This window comes from Ochlerotatus camptorhynchus, unplaced genomic scaffold (assembly GCF_037179485.1).
Source record: "Ochlerotatus camptorhynchus isolate MF236.1 unplaced genomic scaffold, CSIRO-AGI_Acam_v1.1 ptg000170l, whole genome shotgun sequence".
Classification (NCBI taxonomy): Eukaryota; Metazoa; Arthropoda; class Insecta; order Diptera; family Culicidae; genus Ochlerotatus; species Ochlerotatus camptorhynchus.
This window is the reverse complement of record NW_027040660.1, coordinates 675,671-700,587: the sequence shown is the minus strand read 5'-3', so window position 1 is coordinate 700,587 and position 24,917 is coordinate 675,671. Positions and strand designations below refer to the sequence as shown.

The 24,917-nt window shown below is 39.9% G+C and overlaps 1 protein-coding gene across 2 annotated transcripts in view; it reads left to right on the top strand.

Annotated features, from left to right (window-relative positions):
* The window catches only part of sima (similar), a 576,195-nt gene that overhangs the window by 489,278 nt on the left and 62,000 nt on the right, over positions 1-24,917 (top strand). For both annotated transcript variants that reach the window (XM_065222464.1, XM_065222463.1), the window contains exon 8: positions 12,884-13,476. In XM_065222464.1, coding sequence (XP_065078536.1) covers positions 12,884-13,476 — 593 coding nt within the window. The remainder of the gene's footprint in view (positions 1-12,883; positions 13,477-24,917) is intronic.

The following is a 24,917-nucleotide window of genomic DNA, read 5'->3' as shown; positions in this document are numbered from 1 at the left end:
GTGCTCTTTAGTATGACGCGCTTGACATAGATGGCCCACAGCGACTCACGAAGAGCTACTGATTCCGATCAATAGCGGTGCGGCTTCTTCCTCCTTCTATGGATGCTCATGTGGGCTGCGGTTCGTTGCTTGCGGGGAGCCTTTCGTTGTGTACTGGAAACTACTACTGCTACTCACCACGCGGCGATTGAATAAACACCGGTTGGTCAGACCGGATGGAATTCAACTTTGAAATCTGTGTTAGGGAAATCACTTTTCGCAGGCAATCGGTGATAATTTTAATTATCATAGCAAAAGTACGATTTCCAATAGTGACAAATGACAAAGCCTTAGATTTAACAGATGCGTAGAAATATTTCTGGTCGATTGGTGATAAAATTATTGAAATTGGTCCAGGGGCTCGAAAATAGAGGCATAGAGCGTGTTGTGCTTATAAGGGTCAATATTAGATCTAAGCCCTATTTCTTATAACAAGCAGAATTTTGAAAATCGACTGACATCCATTCCATAGCCCGCATCAACCGAGCCAAGCGTTTTGGAAGAAAAATTCTGTCTAACTTAAGTGTTCGCCTCCATATGTGAAGGAAAGGGACGTTCCACCACAATCCCATGATCCATTGTCCACTGCCATTTATCATCACTTTGCTTTGGTAGTACAGTAATTTCCCGATTTGGTCAGCCCCATCCGCGCATCGGACTTTTATCCTTCAATAATTTCACATAACCGCAATTCCAAATCTTTCTGATTCATCTTCAAAATGGTGACAATAAGACCGCTGGCAAAATCCGGTCATTACTGTATCAACTCAAGTTTCAGTAAACACTGTGCGAGATCACTGGTTGATGAGTGGAGATCCGTTCTCACTTGTTATCATATAGTGCTGCTGTGTTATTTTTTACCCAGCACCCGACGCCGACTGCCTGACCAACTGCAGTAAGTGTTGTTATTTTGTCAGCATCTATTTCTATATTTGCTCCTCTGTCTCTATCTCCCACTCGTCGCCGTCGGGGTCCTTGACAGCTTCGTCGACACATGACGGCACGTGGATCGGGCCACTGTATGGCGCCGCTGATTAGAAAGATACTTTTGTGCAATATATGACACATAGCGAGGGAAAGGCGTTAGTCGTTTGTCAAGAAGACTGTGAAGGCTTCGTCTATTCCAGCGTTTTTCAACCCCAGGGGGAAATGCAACCATACTAGTCTTTAGTGAGTGGAAGCGAGCTTTTTTGGTAGGAGGGGTCTATTCAGATTGAGTTTTGTATTCACAAGAAGAAATGGCACGACAGATTTAATCCATCCGATTTACACGCACGATTGAGCCATCGGATCGGGTGACAGATTATTTTCCCCCGTTCGGACGTCCTAACTGCATTACCATTTAAATCGAATCAATGCCGTCATCAATCGCCGGATTTGATTCTGGGAATCAGTTGATGATAGAATTTCGTGCGCACATGAACACCATAAATCGAGAACCCCCTTTTGCCCCGGTTCGTGTGGATGGGAATCGGAGGCCAACACAGACATTAATTGGATAGACAGATTTACTGATCCGAAGCGTATAGAGTGTTATCTTTTTCCCCCGTTGTTTTTCCACGTCCACGTCGGTCAGCAGTTTGAGACATTTCGTAAATATCACCACCAAAGCGTATCGGTTTATGTCTGCTGGCTGGCTGATGACGACGACGACGACGACGACGATGACACATCGCGTCGTTCTAATCCTAGACACTGTTTGATATGTTATCGTAGACTTGGTGGCACCGAGAATACACAAAATCCGCCGAAATCTCGCGCATACATATTTACCCCGAAAATAGTTATCTGGCTGTCGCAAGTGTATCCCTCGGCTGGAAGCACGCAGTCAGTCGCAGTTGGAGAGATTTGTAACTTCAGCGAAATCCCATAAATTACATTTTCGTTTCCCTTTGAATCCGAACGTACGTCTGCACCGCTGGGACAAACAAAGTTCATAGAAAATAACAAAGTCTGTCCCAATCTTGGATGGAAAATCTACTAATTCACAAGAGGTGCTGCAAATTGGCAAAAAAAATTATCAAATTTCAATCGAGTCCCACAGAATACGAAATTACACACACATACCCACATGTCAAGCGGTTAGCTTCTATTCGTACCCCACAAGCAATCGAAACCGCCTTCCCCAAGCTTTAATATTCCCATGAGACGGCACACCCTCTCACGACCAACAAAAAATAACTGCCCTACATTTACTTGAATGAAATTTCTACGATATCTCCCCCGTCGGGAGAATTCCCATTGCCTTTGCCACGCTTTCACTTCCGCTCCCTCTAGCCTATCGCCTTTTGGGGAGGGTGGAAATCTTATCACACTTCCGTACGCGTCGGAATTTCAACCCTCCAATTCACACGCAAACAGACGACGCAAACATTGCATAGTAGGTACGAAGTCAAGGGAGCGAGGTGCTGTCATCGTCGTCGGTGAAGTTGACTTTCATCACGGAACGATCTTCCCGGTTTATTTCATCTTTCATCTACGCTCTACGAATTTCGAATGCTACACGCAAAACAAATTTTGTCCTACATCCAATGCAAGGTTGGAGCTATTACATCCTCTGCATACGTTTCATACAACAAATGTAATGGCAGTTCTTGCAATGGGCTGCACTGTGAGAAACATTGCAAATTCTGCACACTTTTCATGCAAATCTGTAATAGAATCTTACATTTCCCTGTTGGGTGTACCGCTGCTTCCAGGCAGATGGGATGACGGATAGTGTGATGGGACTCCGGCCGAACTGAGACCGAACGACTGAACGAACGTAATGACATTTTTATCCAATTGAAGATCCCCTTCTTATACTGTGGAGTGTCTCTTTGGATGGTAGGGGTACGGTGGGGAAGCAGATGATTGCCCAATAAAAACCGAGACTCTCTGTGGTCAGCTGAGGGATTGTTTGTACATAATGCTCTGGTGGAGGCAAGCTGCGGCGGTGGCAGTGGCACGGTTTCATCACCATCATCATCTTCGATGGTCGTTATCATTAGAGTAGTCAGCGCCTCTGGGATTTTGGGGTAGTGCGCTTTATGAGGATGTGGGATAACTTCGTTTCAAGGAGGCTCCGTTTTGCTAAAGATAGGATTGGTGGAGTATCATGCACGTAATGTTATCGCTTTGAGGAGCAAAACTGACGGGACTACCGAAACAGTTTTACTGACATTGTTTATCGTGCAGATCTTTATGCTCTTTCACAGTACTTTATGTGGTTTGACAATTTTTGCTTTACGCAACGGATATTTCGTTTGTTATGGTTAAGTCCATTAAGCCTTATAAACCTATTTGAAACCTTGGTGATCCAATCCCCGAGGAGCGCCTCACTGGATCAGGAATCGAACCAGCATCTTCAAAGAATTGGACGTCATTTCCGTACTAACCTAGACTATTGGCAGGGTCAGATAATCAAAGAAAATTCAGCAACTGAAGCAGTCTTTAAGAAGCGACCAAAAAGTGACTAAACTGTCATTTGAATAGTTTTTTTTTTGTTCATTAATTTATTTGATAAGGCTCAACCGAATTAACTTAACAGAGCCGAGGATTCTTGGTCACTATACAATACATCTTAAAGCTATAGTCAAAAGGTACAACACAATAAACACTTTATCTTCCGCTATCCAAAAAGCCTCCTCCATCAGAACTGGAGCCGCTTCCAGTAGTTTCATTGTATGGCAAATTGTTGTACGCCAACGAGGGTCAGAGCGCGTCCATTGCAGCAATGGACGCAAAATGTGGTCAGCACTCACACACTCATCACGAAACGGTTGCTTTCCAAAGTCGACGACGCATCGACCGAAAGAACTGCTGTTGAAGAACAATGAGGAGGACCACACAATGGTTGCTGCCGAGTAAACAGACGATCGCGTAGCACACATCGAGAGTGGCCTGTTGTTGTCGACAGCCGAGTGAACACTGATTTGAATAGTTGAAGATGCTAATTTCAAATAACAGACTAAAGTGGTAATTTTTATACTATAGATGAGGAGATGAAAGTATAGAATTGATAGTTCCGTTAGAGTACGGCAGTGTGAAAATTACATATAGAGGTTAGAAAGCGAGCAAGGACAACTTTAGGAAGGTACAAATCGGTTTGATCATCTCTCTTTACCAAACTCCCCCGTTGCAGAGGGATGGTGAGGGGTATTTCCCCCGCCACAACTGGCAACAAGAGATGATCACCGACACGCTCATGTACCGACGATGTGTTTGAAACAGTGGCGGCGGGGGGGGGGAATACCCCTCACCATCCCTTTCCAACGGGGGAGTTTGATAAAGAGAAATGATCAATTGTTGACTTAGCGCAGAAGTAATACTAAACATATCTAGATAGAGCTGGAATTAGGGCGTAACAGCTTTTGTAAACAATGACTTCTATCGATGATTTCTAGGAACTCAACGCACGCCCATGCAGACTTTTTTTGTTGCCCCAACCAGAGATATTAACATTTGAAAATGCATATTTTTAGAAAAAAAAAACGTCAATAACTCTTGATCGGCAAAAGATATTGACATGCTTTGTGCAGCAGAAATGTGCGCCTTCTTAAGATCTAAAAGTTATTTCAAGACACCTTTGCTGAGAAATTCTAAATAAGAAAACTAGAGCAAAACAGTTGTTTTTTGAGAGCCACCCTAAGTCAATTCAAGAAAATAGCTCTAAATCGGCCAATTCAAGAGATACAAAAAAGTTGTTTTCAACAAAGTTGCAACTTTGTCCAAGAATGTATACCTTAATTTATTCAAACAAAAAAGCTAGATTTTGGATTTTAGGTGGATAGGAACCACCCTAGAATTCATGGTCAAAAAAATGTGGGCCTAACTATAAGGCATAAATTTGTAGAAAAGACTTGTATAGTTTCAATTTCAGGCTCAAATATGCATTCTGGACCACTCTGCAGTGGTGCAAAATTGAAAGATTTCTATCCTGAGCGGTTGCTGTCCTTAGATTAATGGGACAGTTCTGGAGTGATTTGAGATTTGGGTGGAATTGCTTTTGTAAACAAACACGTCAATTACTGATTACTCTTGAATAAAAGCTCAATATCACAAACAAACTATACCAAATGATAGAGGAATCATTCCTCTACCTCATAGTGTTATTACTTTTCGAGATTGAGCTTTTATTCGCGATAAATCGGTGATTGAAGTGTTTGTTTACAAATGCAATTACGCCCAAATCTCAAATCACTCCGGAGTTGTGAATTTCTCTGATCGTCGTCGAAGTACTCGGAACTTCCCTGAATACAATGAAACTACCTTAAAATCTATGTTCTTGTCTTACAAGTTCTCGCAATTTGCTTGAAATAAATGCTGAAATTCCCGACAGTTGTTTTTAAGTTTTTGAAACGGTGTCCGGTCATTTGGTCGAATGCCGTTTGTTCGAATGGGTCATTTGGCCAAAGGCTATTTGGCTGAATACTTGAAAAGAGATTTTCAATTATCGAACGCTACTGTACTAGATTTACGAGTATTTCAAAACTCTTGTTTCGGAGTCATTTTATTTCTTTGGACTTTCCACAATTCTGTTTATTAAAGATTAACACTCCGAATACGATGCCTCCGAAAAACGTGTAACGGCAAGTTTGCAATAGCATAACTTAGCCATTTCTTTATGAATTTCAAAAATTGTGATACTTCCAGAATTCCTAGGGTCTGTAGATTATTGTGATTATTTAAAGATTAAAAATAGGGTCGTCTACTTTATTCAAAAACTACACCTTTTTTTTAAAAGAGTGTGTATGGGTTTTGCAAATGGCCTAAGATCCATTAATTCGATTAATGGGCACAAATGTTCATAATTATCCAGAATACAGTCATGGTTCCTATATAAGGATCCTGGATACAACGAAACGGTCCTCCGGAAGATTCGAACCATCCGTAAAATTGGTCAATCCACGAAACTGATCCTAGAGCTCCGCGGTTTTTCGAAAACATTAGGAAGAAAGAATTTGGGTTCATGACATAAACACGGACCCGGATGGCCATGGGAGCGTTCTCAGGAAGATCCGAAACATCCGTAAAAGTGGTCAATTCATGAAACTGATCCTAGAGCTCCGCGTTTTTTTTTTCGAAAACACTTGGAACTGTCATATATAAGATAGAATTTGGGATCGTGACATAAACATGGTCCCAGATGGCTATGGGGCCGTCCTCCGGAAAATCCAAAACGTCCGTAAAAGTGGTCCATTCATGAAACTGATCCTAGACCTCCGCGATTTGTTCGAAAACACGTGGAACTGTGATATAGGAAATAATTTTTTGTCGTAACATAAAAATGGATCCGGATGGCCATGAGACCGTCCTCCGAAAGATCTGAAAGATCCTTAAAAGTGGTCCATCCATGAAACTGATCCTAGAGCTCCACGGTTTTTTCAAATACATTAGGAACTGTAATTTAAGAAAGAATTTGGGGTCGTGACATAAACATGGACCCGGATGGCTATGGAACCGTCCTTCGGACGATTTGGAGCATCGGTAAAATTGGTTCATCCATGAAACTGATTCTAGAGCTCAGCAGTTTTTTTTAAATCTCTCGTGACGTAAACATGGACCTGGATGGGCATGAGACCGTCCTCTGGAAGACCTGGAACATCCTTAAAAGTGGTAAATCCATGAAACTGATCCAAGAACTCCACAGTTTATTTCAAAACATCTGCCATGACCCCAAATTATTCTATCACAGTTCCTAATGGTTTTGAAAAAAAGGGTGGATCTAGGATCAGTTTTATTGGTTGACCTCTTTTCCGGATGTTCCGGACCTATCAGAGGACGGCCCCATAGCCATTCGGGTCCATGTTTATGTCAACACCCAAAAATCTTTATTATATCACAGTTTCAAATGCTTTCTAAAAAACCGTAGAACTCTAGGATCAGTGGTTCAGTGGTCCCATGGCCTTCTAGGTACCGTAAAACCGAGTATCTTTGATAATGCGGGTAACTTTGATAGCAGTGCGCAAAACAGTCAGGTTCATTGAGTCATTTTGATATGAATATGAACTGCCATCTGCCTCATCATTCACTGCCTCGTGAGAGTCTGAATGATTCAGAGGTAAACGAGTCACTGACAGCCGAGCACTCAGTCAGTAGCTCAGTCAACACGTTTATTCTGCCGTGATGGTACCTAATATTTATTTTGAATGACTGAGCGTGCATTTTCTATGGAAAAATGACTCAATTACAAGCTGTGTGACTGAATGCAAGCGGTGTGTGTCGCCTGCTCGTGAGTGACTGAATGTTTTTGTTGGCTCTTTCATTGCCTCGTCCTTTAACGTTTTGTACAAACGGTCTGCACAGAGCAATGGATTGAATAGTGCAGTGCTTTCACACTCAGCCTAGGCAGTCAATAATTTTAAGCTCTGTTTGATAGTAAAATATAATGACTAAATTTACCTTCTGCACTTTTTCATATAGTATGTATTACATATTTCCAAATATTTCAAATATTTGAAAAAATAAATTTTCTTGTTTTTCGTCTGTTTGAAAAAGCACTCAAACAATCACTTTACTGTATTTCTGAAATAACCATCACAAATTTAATACTGTCTTCTTATTGCTTATGATGTTTCTGATTAAATCCTTATTCAAAGTTTTATATTTTTTGAACTAGATTGTTTGAGTCTCACGCATATTTTTTCAACATTAATCGAGTATTGTCAAAGTCATCCCAAAACAAAAACAAGACAAAAAAAATAGTGCAAATGCAATAATTTCTGTAAAAAATATTACTAACGAATTGACAGTAGGATTCTCAGTACTTGTTGAAAAAAATAAAATTTGAAAAACATTCATTGTTGTAAAAAAAAAACTTAAAAAACTATAAAAGTTACCGCGTTTTACGGTACATGTTTATGTCATGACCCCTAATTAATTTATATATGACAGTTCCAAGTGTTTTCGAAAAAATCTTCCGGAACCCAAATTCTTTCTTATATTACAGTTCCTAATGTTTTCGAAAAAACGCGGAGTTCTAGGATCAGGAGTTTATGGATAGACCACTTTTACGGATGGTACGGTTCTTTCGAGGACCATTCCGTTATCATATATAGGAACCATGACTTTACTCTGGCTAATTATGAACATTTAACATAATAAAAACGTGTAACGACGCTTTTCGCTTGTGAAAAAAGTAGACGACCCTACTTTCAATCTTTATGCAATTAAAATAATTTACAGAGTCTAGGAACTCTAGAGGCACCACATTTTTTTTAAATTCATTAATAAATGGCTAAGTTATGTCATGGCAAACTTGCTGTTACACGTTTTTCGGGGGCTTCGTAGTCGGCGTAAAGTATTTTACCTACCGTATTCGGAGTGTTAAGAAGATTTGAAATTTGCCTAAACTATATATTGTATACATCAGAAATTTTATGGCTTCGATTGATTCATTATTATGTTAACCATGAGTTGTTCTTTTTAGTTATGTAATTGGCATGGAAACCATTTCAAACATGAGCAGTTCTTTGGAGTTTTGATGTTCTAGCTATAATTGGGATTTTGGCATAGCAAATGCAGCTAGCCATCAAGTTTAGAAAAAAATAGTTTTTTAATAATTTTAGGAGATTTTTCCTTCTTTAAAACATGAGCAGTTCTTTGGAGTTTCAATCAAATTCAAATTCAATCTGCAAATGCGCAGCAAATGCAACTTATCATAAAACTAAGACCAATCAGAATTTAAAATATTAAAATATTTAAACATGAACAGTTCTTTGGAGTTTTGATGTTTCAGTTATTTTTTACCCAGCAAACGCAGCTTGTTATAAAATTAAGATGTTAGTTCCATTAGGTTGCAAATATTCGTTTCAGCTAAAACAATTTTTTTTTTCTGATTTATGAAATAATTAGATGCTATGATCATATTTTGTATTGGTAAGATACAAAAAGGGGTTGCAAAAATACGTTTGACACATTAAACTTGTTTATTTCACTTAATGAGAGCCACAATCAGCGATGTTTCTTGCATTCAATTTCAACTGCTTATACTTCAACCATATACTTAGAGAACGCAAATCTTCATTCAAGTGTAAAACGGCATCACCTAAATTCTTAGCTGCAATGAATAAAGCAGTATCATCTGCAAAAAGATTAATGTCACAAAATTGTAAAACACGTCGCAAGCCATTAATATACATAATAAATAACAGGGGCCCTAATACACTTCCCTGGGGCACTTCAAGGTTAATCCCCACGGGACTGGAAACAGAATCATTAAAAACAGTCCGTTGAGTTCTGTCAGACAAATAGCTTTCAAACCATTTATATGCAGTACCCGTAATTCCAAAGCGCTTGATTGATCTTAACAATAAGGGCCTAGAAATTGTTTCAAAAGCGCGTTTAAGATCCAAAAAACAGCAACAATCGTATCTTTGCACTCCAATTTATTTCTCCACTTTGCTAATACCAAATTCAACGCGGTTTCACAAGAATGACCTTCGCGATATCCCGATTGTTCTGGTATCAACAAACTAAAACTATTTAAATACTCCAACAGCTGGCCTTTAACAACAAGTTCTAAAATTTTCTCTAGTGTGTGCAACATGTTGATGGGACGAAACTCTCCGGCTTTAATCGTTCCAGCAACTGTTTGAATAGGGACCACTAAGGATTCCTTCCAAATTTGTGGCACATGTCTAGTTTGTAATGATTCATTAAGATGTGGTCAATGACATGAAAGCAATCTTGAATAACTCTAGCATTATCATTATCTACTCCAGCTCTACTCTAATGTAATTGGGTGAAAAACTTCAAATCTACAACTACTCTTAGAACATTGCTGAAGTTTCTGCAAATTCCCTGAGTTTGTCGAAAGTAATTTAAAGTTTTTTTTTTAACTGCCCTTAAGCGCCACCCACATTAGATCCGTTTGCCGTCAATTTGACAGTTCTATAATAGATTTAGCTTCAAGTCGACGATGACATGAGCACATACCGTGGTAGAGGTAACAATAGCTGCAATTTCCAAACCTACGACTTGATGCCTTCCTTCAGATAACAACTTAAGTGCCGTAAAAATCGATAGAACTGTTTCAAACACATCGTCGGTACTTGAGCGTGTCGGTGATCATCTCTTTTTGCCAGTGGTGGCGGGGGAGAATACCCCTCACCATCCCTCTCAAACGGGGGAGTTTGGTAAAGAGAGATGATCAAACCGATTTGTACCTTCCTAAAGTTGTCCTTGCTCGCTTTCTACCCTCTATATGCAATTTTCACACTGCCTTACTCTAACGGAACTATCAATTCTATACTTTCATCTCCTCATCTATCGTATAAAAATTACCACTTTAGTCTGTTATTTGAAATTAGCATCTTCAACTATGTAAATCGTTGACTTCACGCAGAAGTAATTCTAAACATCTGGTCAAAGTAATTTAATCTTCCATGAAATTCTCTGGAGTTCTGTGAGGTTCCCAAAATATTTATGAAGTTTTCTCATGTTCTTTGAAGCTCTCTTAACTTCCCTGATAAGAAGGTTCTGGATTTTGGTTTCCATAACTCTCAAGGAACTGTCCTGAATATATCGGAACTCACGCTTACAGAGCGTTAAACTCTCCCTAAAGTCTGGACTTTTCTCTAGTTCTCGAAGCATTGAAATTGCTCTGGAATTGGAACTGATTTCTGAATTTCCCTAAAGATATGTTGATCTAGTCGCTCTGAGGTATTTGGAAATTATATAAAAGTTCCACCATTTTCCTAAAGCTTTCTCTACATCCCTGGAATTCTCTTGACTAACCTGGAGCTCTCTGGATATACCTGAAATTCTTAGTACTTCTTAAAAGTTCCGCCAATTTTCCTGAACCAAATGGAACCACCTTAAAATTCTTGGCATTTCCTTTCATCTATCAGAACTTCTTTAAAGTTTCTACAATTTTCGCGAAGGACTGCTCTGAATACATTTAATCTTTCCTGAAGTTCTCGCTATTCTTCTGATGATGTTTCTGCAATGGCGCTGAAATAAATTGACAGTGTTAGGAAAAACTCAAAAACTAAAATCTCACATTCAAAGTGTTTTTATGTTACTTAATACGTGAAGTTTACGATTTTCAGAGTTGGTTGGAAATGCTATCTAACATGAAGCTTTACTGTGATTAGAGAAATCTCTGAAGAGGGTAGGTGGATAGTTCCGCTAGAGTATGGCAGTATGAAAATTGAATAGAAGCTGAAAATGAGCGAAGGGCCATTAATGCGACAGTACTAGTCAAACGCACACTTCTTCGCCTAGCTCATACAATGTATGAGGAGATTTGAAGTATTTCTTCAAATCTACAGGCCGCAATTTTACAACACCCCCCCCCCCCCCCCTCTCCATAGTAATCTCAATAGGCAATCGAAAATTATTGCATGCATTTTGGTGCGCAGCTTTTTTAAGAAGAGCACATTTTTCCCTTGTTAATATTGATTAAAAATAATGATAATTAGGAATCTGTTTTCGGAGCTGGTTACTCATAGAGTAACCAGTGAGTAACAATCATGACAGTCTCTTGATATTTAATAACTTTAGAGTCACATTGCTTGCTCGGTTACATCAATAACTCGATCATAAGTGGTGTGATGTTGAGGGGCTCGGTGGTCTTAGAGCAACCATTTTTATTTACTGAGCAGACGATCATGGTTTTATGGTACCGTTCGGTCTGCTTCAAACCCAAAAATGTTATTCAACATCCCCGATTCACTGATTTCTGCTCCTGCTTCAGTGATTTGGACCATAACTTCTACCACCAAATTCCATGTTCCAAAAATTAAGCCATAAAATCCTACTTTTCACTTCATCACAACGACCACAACACCTCCCTTTCCTTTTAACCTAAATACGAATAATTTTACCATTGGATTAAAGCTGACTTTGATGCTGCTTTTATATCCCCCCTTCCACGGCGATTGTGTCTTAAAATCCTTTGACAAATCACTCCTGCCTCTTCACAGCTTGAAGCCATCCGATCCGTCGTCGCTGGCAGAAAAGAAAAGACGTAGAAAATCCACGCCCTTTCCCCCATCCCAGCAACGGACACTCGTTAAGCTTCTTCCCCATCGCCGTCACGTGATACTCTCCCTTGGGGCTACACCGACATGCCACTTAGGGCACGAGATTGCAACCGCACATACTGACTGTTCCCACTGTATCCTCTTTTCCCTCTTTTCGGTGCGCTTATGATCCTCCGTCATTGGGTCTAACTATTCAGGATATAAGCAATTTAGAAGGAAGCCTCGTCTGCTCGTTATTGTTCTGAATGGAGGTGTGTGTGTGTGTGTTCGGCATGGACCTCTATTTGCGATTTTTGGTCTGCTGGATTCAGAGGGATGCGAAGGACAGTATTTTGCCATGGCGTCCAATGCGTTTGTTTTGATTTTTTTTCTCGATCATCGTAGCACATCAATGAAAGAATTTATTAGGCTTCAAATTGATTACACAAAACACTGAAACTTTTTATATGGAAATTCCAAAACTAGTTCATTGATCTCAAAAAGCCCTTTGCCCCATTGCACCAGTTTTGGAGTAAATTAAACAGAAGGTGGGTACCAAAATGCACCAAACTCAATGTGAGGTAAATGCATTTCATATTGGATTTGACAGCCACGGCATACCCCTTGGCTAGATTGGAACCGGGAGTGGATCTTGGGAAGAATAGCAAATGGTTTGCCTTCGCTTGAAGCGGCAGCAGCAGCTGGGTAACTCAATTAAGACTTTCACTGCTGAATGGTGATGAACTCACATGGCCGAACGAAAATAGATCTGGAGACGCGGGCGGCGCGCTCTGTTTGCCCCCATCTCTGTCATTCACGGTTCGGAACCATAAATTTACCACTCGTAAATGAAATGAATTAACTTTTCTTTTCCTCTATATGTTCCACATTTGCAGTGCTCAAAGATGAACCGGACGATCTAACGCATCTGGCTCCGACAGCAGGCGACGCGTGTATTCCGCTGGAGGAAACCGGTCCGTTCTTCAACGATGTGTTCGACGATTTCATGATCCCCGACAACTACACATCGTTGCTCCAGGATGACCTCAGCTCCCTGGACAGTACCGACCACCAGCTTCGTTCCAGCTCCAGCATATCGGTTGCATCCCCGATCACAATCAACGATTCAGTCACAACCGCCATGTCCCAGCATCACCATAGCCCGAACAGTAGTAGCAACTGCAGTAACAATTCCGCCTCCTCCTCGTCATCGTCATCGTCATCCACCTCTTCGGCGGCGGCATCATCGTCGTCGACGACGTCGTCAAGCTCAGCATCGACCTTGCCTTCCCTGGCATCGGTAACGTCGGGTATTGGATCGGCAATTTCGTCGATCGTTTCGCAGAATGGCTCGGGACAGGGTGGCCAGAACGGGCAGACCGTCGTCGTCGGTTCCGGAGCGAGCAACGATCCGTTCATTAACTACCGCGACGAGATTACCGAAATCAGCCATTCACCGCAGCATTTACTGTCGCCCGCACTGTCGAAGGTTAGTATCTTGATTCGTTCACTACGGGGCAGGGTTTGCAGTCAGCGAGATGCGCATATTGAACCGCCAACAACGGATCTTTTCTACCTCGGATCCAATTTCGAACCGCATGAAAATAGGTAACGCTACATCAAATTAAGTGAAAAGGGTTGACATCATAGTAATTAAGCAGAAAGCTCCTATCCGCTTGTTTTCGGTACCGGATGGTACGGCCAAAAGCTCGAGTTTGTTCTCCCGGAAGGAAATTCTATCACTTTTCTTGATCCTGTGGTTGACAACTTCCACATTGGTTCGCTTCCCCTTCCAAGATTTGCAATGAAAAATTATCCCCTCCGGAAGCGGCCACCCCATCCCATAATCGCACAACCTGTTGATTCATCAGAACAAACGCCAAGCAAGAATACTGAACTAACTGATTAATGATTCAAATCATTACACGCCCCAGCCACCGACGACGTGAACACAATTTAACCTGTAGTACCTGTAGGCTTGCAAGCAAAGTGATGTTAAAGTTATTAGCACCCCCAAGGTCTGACGACCTGCTCCTTGCACTGACCAATTTACATAATCAAGCGTCATAACAGTGGCGACGAAAAAAAAAAACTTGCTAATCATCTCACTGACCGCCCCCCGACGGCAGGATCTAAACCTTTAAAAAAACCATATCACACATCTAATGATAACTCGGCTCTCGAGGCGCAGTGTCGCTGTTACAGTGCATGGGTTATGTGAATCGGATGTTGTCTATTCCAGTTCACCGGTAGATGGATGTATAGTCGGTGATAATTATCTCTAATTTTTATGGCCACCACAATTAAAATTGATGGAGACATAACGAAGAAAATTTCATACCCCTGGGTAAAGAGCAGTTTGCAAAATTCGGCCGGTAATATATTCATATTTATAATTAAATAAATGTAATTTAGGTAAATTACCGGAGTTGATTATCATCAACCTTAAACCGAACCCGCAAACCATTTAGGATTTCCCAACCTTCCAACCAATGTCAACCGCGTGGGTCGTACGTGTGCCAACTAAGGCGACAACCAATGGCAAGTTTTCGTTGTGTCCAGATAAAAGTCAAAACAAACAACGGATCGCTTCGCACTTCATTAATGAGAACTTATCAACGTCAGGTTGATGCAGGTAGAGGAGAGCAGTGGTTGACTGCTCTACTCTCTTTCTGTCAGTCAGTCGCTCTCTCTTTCTTATCTAGTACATAGGTAGCTCTGCAAGTGCGACCCAAAGACCGATATCGTTATCAAAAATGTTATTAATTTGCTATCAGCTGTGGATGGTCGCGGCTTGTAAACGGGGCCAACGTACTCATCGGATGAGACGAAATTATTTTCCCACAAGAAGACTTAAGGTGTTGCGCTGGTTGGGGCCTATTGGCGGCTGTTTTCAGGCATTCAGGAACTGCGATAGAATCTCGAATGGTGAAGGTCTTGAAAAAATATGGACTATTCGATGGAAGAAAATTGTCGCTGTGCGTCCAATTGGCATACCACCCTAAGCAGGTGAAACAATCGCGCTATAAAATTAACTGTTTTGTTTATCCGCAAAAAGAGCAATTTCATTCCATTTGAAACGATTACAGCCAAGGTGAGGATTTGACTTAAGTGTGGCGTGAAGCGGTAAAGCGATTGATTCCGGTTGGAATTTGTTGAATCATTTGATCGAATCCACTGCCAACTGTGAGTCGACTATTCCGTTTTACTAATATGTCAGTCTAATTTTTGAAATTAGAAACTCAGTTCATAATTCGGTTCCAAACATGTTCACCCAACTTTCGGAAACATACTAATGTTAGTCAAAGCAAAATAACTTTAGAAAGCACAATGCACATGACTTCACAAATCTTAATGTTGCACAACTATGACAGACAAGTGGCCTTCAACTTGTTTTAGTCAACTTAAATTCAGTTTACCTTTACCTGTGCTCAGTTAAGAATCTATGAAATAACAAACGTTTTAATTGCATAAATGGAGTGGTTATTTGATTGTTTTATTGTAGCATATTAAACAACCAATAGAATGGATTAAACCTCATATATACAATATAGTTCACTATTCGTTGTCCTCTTTTCTTTCGAGAAAGATTGCATATTGTCGGTTTCGTGCAATACAGGCACAACTCAAAATCTGTGAATTTCCACAATCAACGCGTTCCAACGTATCCATGAATAATTCAATAAAATAGGAGAAAGCGGGGTAAAATTACCCATAACATTCACAGAGCCTTGCGGTGACCGATACCACTTCCATTCGATTCTCCATAGATTTTTACAGAGGATTAGCCCCATTTTATCGATCGTACGTCCCTCCAAGCCAAGATCCCAGCAAACAATTTTCCATTTTTTTAGCTGAAAAGGCACATGTTTGCTTGAATAAGCTCTCATTTAGCTTGCAATGTTTTGATTGGGATATCCAAGATTGTTCAATAAAATAGGGGGAAGCAGGGTAAAATCGGCCATAATTCACATTGCATTTATCTTCTCCATTCCAATTCTCAATTGAGATAATATATTTTGACCGTACTACATATTAAATGGCTCTAATGTTGGCCTCTGGATCTATGATTGGGCCCATCGATAAAAATTTTCTATTTATCAATTTTATCTAAATGAACGCGTCATTCGGACGGTACTAATGGATATTTTTGATCGCTGCTGAAAATTTAGTCTATTGCTGAATTTATGTATGGGCCCAAATCAGGGGCATCCATTTCCCCTGCTGTATTCTTTAGGTTCAAAAGTTAAGTGAAATAATAATCTATGCTTCAAGTAAGGATTTGGGTTTTATCATGCGATAAAACTTGTGATGGTACTTGAGATATTTTACCATATTTTGCTGTTTCTATTAAACCGAGAAAACTAGGTTAGACAACCGGGAAAACCGGAAAACAGGTATTTAAATTCTTAAATAGAGTGGCTTGAGTCAAGTCCGACATCTTCAAAAAAGAAATTAGATCGTACAATTTATTTATTTTTTCCATTGTCTATGATCGCGAGAAATCACAAAATTTTCTGAGGTTTCGAAAAAATTAACTCTGGTCCCGATATCTTGCCTTTTTTACTTCGTCATCTTGAAGGTTTTCCAAGCCTAAGGTGTTCAAAAATGGTATAGGAAACTTTTCAAGCATTAGTATTTGTCCAAACGTCGAAAAATTATGTTCATTCTCCTTAGAATTAACCAGGAATTCCCCATGATGTCCTTTTCTCAAATCCCTTAGGGGCTGTTCATAAACTACGTAGACAGATTTTTGGGATTCTTGACCTCCCTCCCCCTGCGTAGACAATTGTCCATACAAAATTTTTTTAATTTGTATGGGCCGTGGATAATTGTCAACCCCCCTCGCCCCTAAATTGTCTACGTAGTTTATCAACAGCCCCTTATGATTCTAATTTCATAGGACTCATACTCAGAATAATTTTGAGATTTTGATTTTAATCAAAACTCCGTTGATTGGCAGGTTTATTTGAAAATTTTCCATCTGTCAAATTTAAGTGAAAATTCACCAAATGAAACACAGCTCAAGACCGCGATTATCCGTTTCAAAAGAAATCAAACCATCTATGCAGAAGAAGCTCTGCGAGAACTGCATCCCATCCCCTAGGAATACTGGCTGTACGTCGCATGCTGCTTTACTGACTGTGATTTGCCGCTGACATACGGTTTCGAAAACGAAGAGGAACCTTTATTGGAACCAAGATATTCCATTGTTCGTCGTATTCGCGTCAAGAAATTGCAAGTTGCTGGACCTGATACTTGGCTACCTTCACTCGGATCCAGCAATCGACTACAGCCGATTGTCTTTTATCCCAAGCCGGAGGATCACTACATGTGGACACTTCAAACTGGTTCTACATAGGAAGGGACTAGTTCCTGTGGATTCATTTGGACTAACTTATTAAGATCGTATCTGATTTTATCTATTTGGACTAAATTTACATGATTCTCTAAAATTTGACAAATTTTTAGTTGAGTTTTCTCCACGCATCCAATTTTTTGTGCCTTTGAAATCATCATTGAACGCCAAATGGATTGTCTGCACATTTTTGAGCATGTGGTGGAACATTGCTGTAAATCATATATGTTTAAACATTATATTATATACCAGCCTAAGGGAATCAAAGGATTTGTTGACTGGACGAGGGTTCGTGGATTTGTCAGTCCCTTGTCACGTGATTACAGATGGCCATCTGGTCGTTTTGTGCTCCAAAGGTCTTCAATGATGCTGATTCACCCTGCTGCAACAAACTATTAGGCAGAACTTTTCAACCGGTAAAGTATTTGCAGACATTGGTAATCCTTGCACTGATGGTGGGTTCCATTCACATCACATCACACAAACGTCTGGGTTACTTCCACTCATTTGCTATAAAAAATTGGTTGAATTATGAAAACATTAGATGTTATGATGATAATTAGTACTTGGAAGTTACAAGAAGAGGGCGTTAAGTGTGTGTTTGAAACATAAAACCTGTCAATATTGCTTTCAGTGCGTCACAATCAGCGATTAAACGATTCGTGGGCGCTCACTCTGAGTGAACGCTCGCGAATCATAAGATCGCTGATTGTGACGCTCTGAAAGCGAAATTGACAGGTTTTATGAGTCAAACATATACTTTACACCCTTTTTTTGTTATTTACAAGTACAACATATCATTATATCATCTAATGTTTTTATAATTCCGAAAAACATTGTTTTAAAGCAAGTGAGTAGGTGCAACCCTGAGTAGAATATTCTTCTTTTTTTCAGAAGTTCTTTTCCAAGACCAAGTCCAACAAATTGTATTTTCTACAAGCCCGGAATCAACAAATTTCTAAACCCAGATTTTAGAAAAATTCTAATTATTTGTTTGCATTAGAGATCGCGAATTACCAAGTCCCAGCATTAAACACAAAAATGTCCAATATCTCTAAAATGTATACCAGAATCTTACAACTTTTTTCAAGATCGAGATTTTAAATCATAAACGCGTGTAAAATTGTCTTTCTAAGGGAGAAAATTTTCCTCGTTCCAGAATAATGATAATTTTTTTTAGACTACGATCTAGAACAGTTGTCTAGGTTCCAGAGGTATGAAAATTTGTCTTTGTTTGAAGTTTTACCGAAGTTTACTCGAGAACATTAAAATTGACAAATTTGCCCTAGACTTTAAACATTTTTCTTTTCGCCTAAGTTTTTCTCAATTTCAAGAAATTTCTATGTTCAATTTTTCACATCTGAAATTCATTCTAATAATCAATTCGCGATCTGAATCTAAATTCAACTTATTAAATGGTTGGTTTCCAAAAAAAAACGAGGGAGAAAAATGAGTGCTGTGTGAGGAAATGGAGATTAGAAATTAACATATTGATTATCCAATTAATACTGATTTTACGATAACAAATTTATGGGATCGTTCAACCATTTATTTTAAAGAAGCTTGAAAAATGCTCATGGTAGTTCGTGAGCAGGGTTGGAAAATGTCTTGATACTTCTGAAATGTGAGATATTTCTGTCACTACCACCGGATGAGAAAACGATGACAGAGATTTTCTTCAAAATCTCATATTTTTTTTTGTCATGACAGATCGTGACAGTGCTGTGATTATCGTGATTACTAGCTCATGTATTGCTATTAAAGTTATTTGTACCAAGGAAATCTTAAATATATATTAATTCTACCGATTACATCTAAATCAGTTAGAAATGTTGATGTCAAAACTGTCATTGGAAAATGACAAGAAAGATAATGATCGGTCGTTCCGTCTCGTGATAGTGAGAGGACCTGTTTTCTCATTCTCACATGACGGCCGTGATATTTACCAGCTCTGTTTGTGAGTTTATAATATTTCCACATTTAACGACCGATTGGATCCATATCTTTCAAATATTTCGGATCATTAAAGGTCACTATTGATCACTTTTTTAAAATATCCCTTACTTTGATGCTTAGTGAAAGAAATAAAATAAATTTATTTGTTCACTATGTCCCGATTAAAAATGTCGGTATTAGAATTAGTCTCAATTACAGGGAAAATTCAATGTTTTTTTAAATGATAGATCTTCAGTAAGTAGCCATAAAATACTTAATAATTTTAGTAGTTTACTTTTAATATTTTAATATAACAACTACCACAGGAAGTTTCATTAGACTTTACCAACTTTATCAGATAGCGGCGCCGGTGGTAAGTGGTAAGCGTGATTGCCTCTCACCCCAGCAGGCCTGGGTTCAATTCCAGTCGGCGCCACCGGGATGTTCTGAGGCATAACATCTCTCACGATCGCGAGTTGTGGGACAATGGGGGACCAAACATTCGTCCAGGATCAATTGTCTTTTATACAGACGGCTCTAGATTGGATAATCGTGTTGGAGCAGGGGTAACAGGTCCAGGTATAAATAATAAATATCTCAATATCTATGGGCTACTGGCCTACCGTGTTCCAAGCAGAAGTCCAAGCAATTCTTGAATGTTCTAAAATTTGCTTGCGTAGAAATTATATACATTATGTCTGATAGCCAAGCAGCACTAAATGCTTTGAAATCAGCAACATGTAATTCTAAACTTGTATGGGAATGTGCAATGTCACTCCAAAAATTGGCCTGCCAAAACCAAGTGAACTTATTTTGGGTTCCTGGTCACTGTGGAATTCAAGGGAATGAGAAAGCCGACACACTAGCTAGGCTTGGATCATCTCAACCATTTATAGGACCAGAACCATTCTGTGGAGTTTCTGCTTGCTCTTTTAGAATGGAGTTCAAGAAATTTAAAAATGAAAGTGGAGACCAATTGGAACAACACTCTCATTGCTAGACAGTCGAAACGGTTTATTAATCCGAGCATTTCAATGACTAGCAAAATTCTTTTTCTATCAAAAAAAGATCTCAGTATGTACACTGGTTTAATAACAGGGCACTGTCCATGTAAATATCACTTGAAGCTTATAGGAAAACTTCAAGATGACATGTGTCGATTATGTGGCATAGAAAAAGAAGACTCTGAACACCTACTATGCTCTTGTACAGCAATCTTCAATAAGAGGCGTATTTTTCTTGATAAGGGACTGACAGAACCCTTTGATATTTGGAATTCAGTTCCCAGCCAAGTAGTGCATTTCATTCGAAATGTAATACCTGACTGGGAAAATGCTTTCGGTCAGTCTATGTCGGTCGCTTCATAAAATGGTGTTACGACATGCTGATAAAGCAATATTAAAACGGGGAATATATCACAATAGATCTAAGTACTGGTCGCAGTGATCAAAATACCCAACACGGAAAAAAAAAACATTTCTCACGCCTTCCTTCGGAAAGGGAAGTAAAGCCGTTGGTCCCCGGTTCATGAGTTGATGGATCGATAGGTAGGGTCCAGGTGTGGGAGCTGCCTCCCTGGCGTCGGAAGCATTGGTGCTCAGCACGGAAAAAAGATCGACGGAAAACAAATCAAGAAAAAAAAAAACTTACTCAGATTTCTGCTAATTTCTCTAAGGAGTTGCTTCTTACTACAGCCGTAAGTTTCTTCCGATTTCCTTCGAAAAATTCCCCCAGAAGTTTCTTCCGATTCTCTTTCTGGCTTCCTTTGAATATGTGTACCGACTACTCCTGTTTTTTTTCTGATTTTTTCCAGTATTTTCTTACATCTTTACACGGAAGCTAGTTCCAGTTTAATTATGACTTCACGGTTCTTCTGACTTCCATCGAAAGATTCGACTTGCGACTTACTCCAAAAGTGCTTCTGAGTGCTAGTGATATTCTCATGATTTTTCCGGGAAGCTCCTTCCTACTTACCCCAAAAATCCTATTGACCTGATCGGAAAGTGTGCACCAATTTTCAAACTACCCCAGGAAATTTCTTCCGACTTTCCTGGATGTTTATCTACCGACATATTTTGTCAGCTTCGTCTGGAAATTTCTTCTAACATTTCCGAAAAAAATCAATGGTTCTTTCCGTGAGTTGTGACACATCTGACACATCGTCAAAAATCTCACGATAGCTAATCAATCTATGAAAAATCCTTTTTTCCATCTACTCGCATCGCTCTCAACCTATTCGCAGGAAATGTTCAAATCTTCATCAATCTTCCTTCTACCTAGTAAGTGTGCGCGCATCTCGCAACAGCAAAGCAAAAATTTGCCTGCATCTTAGATAGAATCGCTCCCCTCGGTTGTTTCCTACCTCTCCAAAAAGCATACATTTGATTGATTCTTTCACATCGAAATCATTGATATATTTGATGTTTCAGCTCGATATGACGGAAATACACGCTTGTGCCGAAGTAGTGCTCCACTCTAATTGTCCAAAACTGTTTTTAAAGGCTTCTACGACGCTCCAACTTCTCAGGCGAGAATGACTAATGTTCGCAAATTTGTGTTTATGCGGCAGCCATTCCATTTGACCTGCGTGCTAGGCAGTTGTTCTATTGTCGGCAAATTGAAATCGTCAGCATTAATAGAATAACCTATTTTCGCATTTTTTTTGCTAACTTCAGGCAATTATGCAGTTTTGAGGCGTTTTCAAACCATTTTGGGGATTAAGGTCAAAATCTGTCCTTGAATGTTGGTGGATCGGTAGTTTATGGAATTTCACAGAGTGGGTTAAAGCCAACGAAATTTTGAGAACCTTGGTTCTTTTTGCTTAATTTAATTTATTTGGTAAAGCTCAACTGCCTTACTAAAAAAGTACGGAACCGAAAGCCTTTACAACACTATTTCAAAGCAGTGCCATAGGTGAGCCGTAATAAGTTCTTCTGATGTTTCTTGATTGGTAACTTACCATGTTCTCGCATGTTCTTCAATTTATTCACCCGTTACTTCTTTATACTTTTTGTTAAGACTACCCGTAGAAGTATCCCGGTTCTTTGAATACCGATGTTTCCTGCTGCTGGGTACCACTTGCTTTCCCCACGTTCATTTCCCTCGCATCATCCTCAAGCACCTCTACCACCCTGTCGTAATTTTTGCTGTCCAACGATGAACCTCTCGCCACCACACCACTGTGCTCATCGTCCTATTTTTGTTTTGAAATTGGAATGCTGCTCCGGCCCTTCTGCTGGTGGCAGGAATTCATTCGGTGCATCTTTATCTTGCACAAAAATACTTGTTGTTAATCCCGTCATAGAACATTTTTCCCTTCTGATTGAGGCATTGAAGCGTGGATGGTATATTTTTCTCCACGTTCGTGTATACATCTCGCACGTCTGTGTGCTTGTCGAGGCCCAGATCCACAAGAAATTTCTCCCGGATGACACACATAACTTTTCCGTATCTCCCTAGATAGCGCTTCTCCGTATCTCCCAATGTTCGATAGCTATCCAAAATCGCTGGTTGTAGATCGTAGACTCGCACGTACAGAACGTAGCCTCCCGCAGGTGAAAGGCGTTCCTCCACTGCCTTTCCATCAACATAATGGAAAAGTAAATGCTCTGGATTATGCAGCAATACATGCAAAACAAATTTCTCTTACATCCAATGTAAGGTTGGATTTATTACATCCTCTGCATATGTTTCATTGAAAAAATGTAGTTTTTGCAAGGGACTGCAGCGTACAAGAACAAATTTTCAGAATGCATATTTTTGTATAAAACCTTCACGAGATGATTTTCTAGGCGCAATGCAATCCTACATTTCCCGGTTGGGTGTATTGCATTCATTGTTCTATTCTGAACTGAATGAAGCTAGCCCTCTCCTCCACAATTCGGTACATTGCTTCCATCTCAACGGGATCCGCATCCAGCGCCTTCTCAAAAACTTCCAATTTCGCGCATGGCGGGCATCACACTTCAAAATGAAAATTAAATCCAACTGAACCGCACTCTTTCCTCTCTCGAAGGAAACTGAACCGTCGTTCTATACCGATAGTTAGTTCAACAGAATCTGCCCGGAATTGAGTAAAATCTAGAAAAATGTAAACAAAGCTTTTGATGCCTTGAAATATACCAATGGTTCCTTCAGTGAAATGAGGATGGTCCTATTGTCCAGTAACTGCTATTTGCACCTCCCGCGGGGTCGGCTAGAGTACGAATAACCATAGGATAGATAACCAATACAGTTCTGGGCTGTTGGAATGAGAAGCATGCTTTATCTAAGAGGTTGTGTTTATTCCCAAATACTATCTACCATCTACTGTCACTTTTTTGTCAATAAGTGACACAAAGTGACACTCACAAATTATTAGTCATAACAAGTGTCAACAAAGAGACCCAAGTGACAGTCACATGAAGCGAAAAAGATGATAGACCCTTTGGTCTGATATGATATGATAGCTTCAGAAACTTCGTTACGAACTGTCATATCAATTTGTCAAAAAACTGAATTGAGTCAACCAAACATTCAAATTTCTACCACCGGAATAGAACATCAAATCTAGATAGGGCTGGAATCACTCGTTCTCTCTACCATGACATCAATGAGTGTCCGCTAAAATGTCAGTGAGTTCCAGGAAAATTACCTACTTTCGGGCGCATCCATACAGTTTGATAAATCTGTTGCAACTGATTACCTTAAATAACTGGACACCAATGATTGTGACATTTTTTTTTTTTGAGTTGGCGTGTGTTAACAAAGATTTATTGCACCAAATGTGCCGACTGTTGTTGTCAAAATAAGAAATATGATCCCTTCAAACACGCCAATGTTGCCTGATTGCAGCAGACATCCTGGTTCGAATCATCGCCACCTTTATACAGAGTTCGATAAGAGTGACGCTCACAACTGATACCACCGCTGACTGGCAGAATCACGTGTCACGTGTATCTCATTCTCGTGACAACTTGCTATAAAAACAAACACCAAGCGTTTACCCTAGTTTGCACAATCATGCTAAACAAAAAAGGGCCAGTGTGTTGAGGACACTTCTTATGGAGCTATCTCGCTAATTATCGCGAAGGGAGTGGAAAAAACGAGCGAAGCGTCGCTTCATATTCATCCGTCCATATGCACTATAATTGTTGTGATCCAGTTTGTACGAACTGAAAGGGGTGTTAATTGTCTGCTATGCTGATTCGAACTGCAAACAGCCGATGGAATCGTCCCCAATCGAACTTATATTGGAATCGGTCCCAACCGGATTTTTCTGAGTTAAAGCTCTTGCTGTGGTACGACTATTTTGCTCCAAAATTCACCCACCACATAACACCTTTTTTTTCCGGATGCTCGTGTGAGAAATGCTTTATTTTTTCGTGGCTCGTGCCAGCTTGTATACCTATAGGGGAAGTGTGCCAGTTATGGCTCTAGTACTCCCCTAAAGTTTTCCCAATGTTTTCTACATACATTTTGAACTTTTAGTCCGTATGGCCAATTAGAGGACCACTAGTGCCGTAACTGGTACACTTCCCCTATATCGGTGTGATTGCGATAAGAAAAAAGGGAAACGAGGGAACCCCGGTAAAAGTGAAAACTCATCGCAAATGCCGGCAATAAAGCCGGTCGACTGGCACCTAGCTGAATATGGT